The following is a 4,900-nucleotide window of genomic DNA, read 5'->3' as shown; positions in this document are numbered from 1 at the left end:
GCTACCAGAGCTCCTTAGAATTTGAAGGCTAGCTCTTAACAAAAGGTGTTAGATCCAGGTGTTTCATCTGTATCAGTACAAACTTGCCTCAGTAAGAAACTCAACTGATTCAAGTAGACTGACAACCCAAAGAGTTGAGAAGTCTACTTACATCACAGATAGACATTTTTCCTGAGTCATTGGTTTCTTCTTTATTCAGAAGAATATCAATATCATTACATGGCATAGTTATTCATATTTAATGGTGAGTCTTATCACATAGTTTATAGGGGATGAGTGGATCGCGAGGTTGTCTTTGAGAGGGTCACTCAGCATGGCATATAGATTTCTCCTCTGGTTAAAAAATGACAGTTTCTTACCTTAACTATTAATCCTTTTGAGTCAACCAACCATATCTTTTTGATGGCTTTCTCCTTTGGCAAACCTTCTTTTTCCATGGCCATAACAATCAAGTGTGCGATCCCTAAGGCAGCCTGAGGAAGGTTATGAAAACAAAAATTTAAAAAGCGGTTTCACATAATATTTTTACCAAGAGTTATATTTCACTCCATTTGGTCTCCATTAGTAAGGAAATACAAAATGGCTGTTTCTACTGAGCTAAAGAACTAGACTCATTCATTTATCCTAGGAGGACAGTTGTTTTATTTCCAAGTGTGAAACCAAATGATAACTATTTACTCACTTTATTATAAAAGAAACATTCTTATGTGGCTTGTTTTTTAGCCAAAGATAAATTACTGATAATCTTGATTTGTTCCAACAAGTAAATAATGAATTTAAAATAACATAATGAGTTGTTCAACCTTGCTCATGGATTTGCCATTTTATCGTTGCATTCAAACTCCTCTAACTAAATTTAAAGAATTTTGTTGCTGTTGTTATTAGGTGCCATCAAATCGGTACCGACTCATAGCAACCTTACACACAGCAGAATGAAACACTGCCTGATCCTGGGCCCACATCACTACTGTTACCACGCTTGAGCTCACAGATGCTGCCACTTGGCCAATCCATCTCACTGGGGTCTTCCTCTTTTTCTCTGACCCTCCACCCTACCAAACATGATATCCTTCTCCAGCGACTGGTCCCTCCTGATAATATGTCCCAAGTATGAAAGACAAAGTTTGGCCATCCAGGCCTCTAAGGAGCACTTTGGCTGCACTTCTTCCAGCACAAATCTGTTGGGTCTTTTGGCAGCCCATGTCACTTTCTATATTCTCCTCCAACACCATAACTCAAAAGCATCTATTATTCTACGGTCTTCCTTACTTACTGTCCAGCTTTTGCATGCATATGAGGTTATTGAAAATACCATGGCTTGAGTTAGGCTGCACCTTACCCTTGATGGACCTTGGAGAATGAGTCCTGGTCAATCAGGTAGGAAATTTGACCATTTAGATAACAAACTAACACTAGCATAAGATGTATTTTCTCAAGCACTTATTTATTCTCTTTCTTACATTGGACCAAAAAAAGTACTGTAAACGTTCCTGCAAGATGAAAGGAATCAACTTCTCTTGTCTTTAATAAATTTAGTAGTAATTTGTGACATATATCAAATTATAAATATTGTTGCATAGAACCTTATCAGGGAGAAACAAGTGCCAATTTTGAATCACCCAACCTTGAGTACCTCTAGCCCTACTGAGTGGCAAGAATCATATACTTAAAAAACTAAAGAAGAGGAATTATTAAATACAACATGTAATAACCCACAGAAACTTTAAAAAACTCAAATTTTAATGAGTTGTTATTTATCCTTGATTTTAAAAATTTCAACATGAAAATTCAATGTACTTGTGGATTTAGAATATGAGTATTATATGAATATGTTTCTATATACTGGCATTTAAATTCTAATTCTGTATATATTGTTTTATTCAAAAGCAAACCCACTATACAGTATTCACAAATTTATACCGTATAATATATTACTTTGGAGTCTTGGTGTGGCACTGCAAGATAATCACTAGGCTGCTAACTGCAAGGTCAGCAGTTCAAATCCATCAGCCACTCCTCAAAAACCCTATACAGGGTTGCTATGAGCTGGAACTGACTTGATAACAAACAACAAAAACAACAACAGGAAATATATTGTTTTAGTTTTAACCATATTAAGTTTGAAGTTTGAAATACTTCTTAAAATGTATACAACCACAAAGTATTTTTCCATTTACTCAACATTTTATATTCTAAACACAGACTTTGGCAGTTTTCCTAGAAGCCGCTCAAGCTTAGTTGACATTTTAATTTCTATTTTGGGGTAAGTTATTATTATCGTAGTTGTTTCTTTCTTTTAAAATGATAAAATCATAGAAAATGATAACACTATATAATTTAATCTTGTTGCTGTCTCCTTCAAACAATTTTAGATGTTTTGACTCTTTTGCATATGAACAGTTACAATGTACTATGATTCTACCCTTTAATTCAAAATATTTTTATCTTAAAATATGTAGTTATATATGTACACATTGAAATCTGAGTTACATACAAAACTTTTTGCATGTGACACTGAAGATACTAAAGGTCAGCATCAGATGTAATAGTTTAAATACTTAAAGACCTTCACAAATAATTATCTCTTTGAAACACTTCCCCCTGAATATCATCTTAAATAGGAGTACCAAAAGCCTGTGGCTTTTGTCCTACAAAAAACATTCAAAATATCTCTCTGTACTAAAGTCTCATATGAAAAAATGAGCATGTCTCAATATTTGACTTAGAAATATTTCAACAAAGCCTGTAGTCCATAATAAAAATTCAAAAGAACTAATTTAAACTTCAAATTAATGAGTAATCATAACTAATTATATGTTTTTGAGAACATACGTATTATGTAAGGCCATTACCTCTCCAGCTCCTTGGAACAGTATTGTGTGATCAGACAGTTTGTTCTTGGTTATTCGAAGAGCTGCAAGGAGACCTGCCACTGCAACAGATGCTGTTCCTGAAACAAGTAATAAATGTCTTTGAGTGATCCACCCTGCCAAATGCTAAACCTTGATTATTTGTTCACATCTTGAAACCATCAAGCAACAAGTTCATTGGTACAGAAAGGGAGTTTATAACTATATGATTCCATGCTTCCAGATGAGGTGAAACCCACAGGTTACTGACACCAATATTTTAAGATAGCAGCTTAATTCTTATTCTTTAAAGTTTTCCAAAAAAAATGATTCCATGATTTATTTTCATAATGCAGTCAATAAGAGCCTGGGGTTTGGATTTTTATTTGAATTCCAATTCAACTTGCTTACCAGTGGAATACATTTAGAGAAAAAAAATTTTCTCATTAAAATATACTTCTCATTTATTACTAACAGTTATTATACTTTGCTTCTCTCAGAAGTAGAAATCATGATATAAATACTGCCCTGTAACAGATGAGTTAAAATTCTTTCATTATTCAGCAAATATATATTGAATGGTGCCAGGACACCATTCTAAGTGTTGCCAAGTTGCAGATCAAGTCCTTGCTTTCCTGGAATTCAGCTAGGGGGAAATTCCTAAAGAGTCCAAGAGAGAGAGCAGAAACAGAAAATGACCAGGATTGTCTTAACAGCTCTATCAGTGGTAAAGAAAGATTAATACAATATCTGCTATACTCTAATGCCTACCTTTTGATAAAGAAGGGATTTCAAACCTCCAACTAGATTTGACATGTAAGGTTGTGAATCTGGTTTTTGTTGTTGTTCTTAGGTGTCATCGAGTCGGTACCGACTCATTGCGACCTTATGCACAGCAGAATGAAACACTGTCCGATTAGATTCTTAACACTCTTGCAAACTAGGCTCTAACCCCTTCAAAGGAAAGATAAAACAACACACACATGCTTAAGGCAGACCTGCCTGATGGTATGCTTCTTATGACTTTCAAAGGATACAGTTCATTATAAATATATTAAACTTGTATCCACAATGGTCCTGGCCCTTATGGCACTAATATACAAAGTAGCACTCAAACAATTGTTGCTACCACTATCTCTTCCTACTACACATTCCATTTACTTCTTTCCCTGCCTCCCTGCCCTGCAGCTATATTTCTTTATTCTCATGTTTTATTTAAGGAGCCCAGATGGTCCCATGGGATACACAACTGGCTGCTAACTGCAAGGTTGGTGGTGAAAATGAGGCTGTCAGCTGCTGTACAGATTCAGTCTCAGAAACCCTAAAGAGCAGTTCTATATACGGTCATTATGTGGAAAAATCAACTCAATTGGTGTGTTGGTGCAATGGTTGGGTGTTCAGAGTAAACCTGAAAGTTTGGTGGTTCAAACCCACCAGTTGCTCTGAGGAAGAAAGACTTTGCATTCTTTTCACATAAGCATGATCACTTAGAACCTAATGGGGTAGTTCTATGCTGTCTTATAGAGTCACTATGAGTAGAAGCTGACTCAAAGACTCACAACAGTTGTACACATCAGCACAGATGGCAATGTCTCTCTGTCCCACTTACTTTAAAGTGGTTTCTATTAATTTAGGTGATTTTGGGGTCTTCCAGATTAAAACTTCAAAATGTATTGAATTCATTTAAATGCAGCAAATAAATAAATAAATAAATAAATAAATAAATAAATAAATAAATAAATAAATAAATCAAATTGACTACATCTGTGGAGAGAAACAGTAGAAAACCTCCATACAACAGAATGAAACACTGCCCGGTCCTGGGCCAACCTCACAATTGTTGCCATACTTGAGCCCATTGATACTGCCATTTGCCAATCCATCTCACTGGGGGTCTTCCTCTTTTTCTCTGACCCTCCACTTTAACTAACATGATATCCTTCTCCAGCAACTAGTCCCTCCTGACAATATGTCTGAGCTATGACAGAAAAGTTTGGCCATCCTGGCTTCCAAGGAGCACTGCGGCTGCACTTCTTCCTACAACATAGATC

At 35.6% G+C, this 4,900-nt stretch overlaps 1 protein-coding gene across 1 annotated transcript in view; it reads right to left on the bottom strand.

Annotated features, from left to right (window-relative positions):
- Positions 1–4,900, bottom strand: part of ME1 (malic enzyme 1, NADP(+)-dependent, cytosolic) — a 215,214-nt gene that overhangs the window by 48,064 nt on the left and 162,250 nt on the right. The window contains exons 8-9 of the mRNA XM_006870656.1: positions 2,853–2,950; positions 360–473 (exon numbers count right to left, since the gene is read on the bottom strand). Coding sequence (XP_006870718.1) covers positions 360–473; positions 2,853–2,950 — 212 coding nt within the window. The remainder of the gene's footprint in view (positions 1–359; positions 474–2,852; positions 2,951–4,900) is intronic.

The sequence above is a fragment of the Chrysochloris asiatica genome, unplaced genomic scaffold, assembly GCF_000296735.1.
Source record: "Chrysochloris asiatica unplaced genomic scaffold, ChrAsi1.0 scaffold00146, whole genome shotgun sequence".
Lineage (NCBI taxonomy): Eukaryota > Metazoa > Chordata > Mammalia > Afrosoricida > Chrysochloridae > Chrysochloris > Chrysochloris asiatica.
Note: the sequence above shows the minus strand (reverse complement) of the source record. Positions and strands in the feature narration are given on the sequence as shown.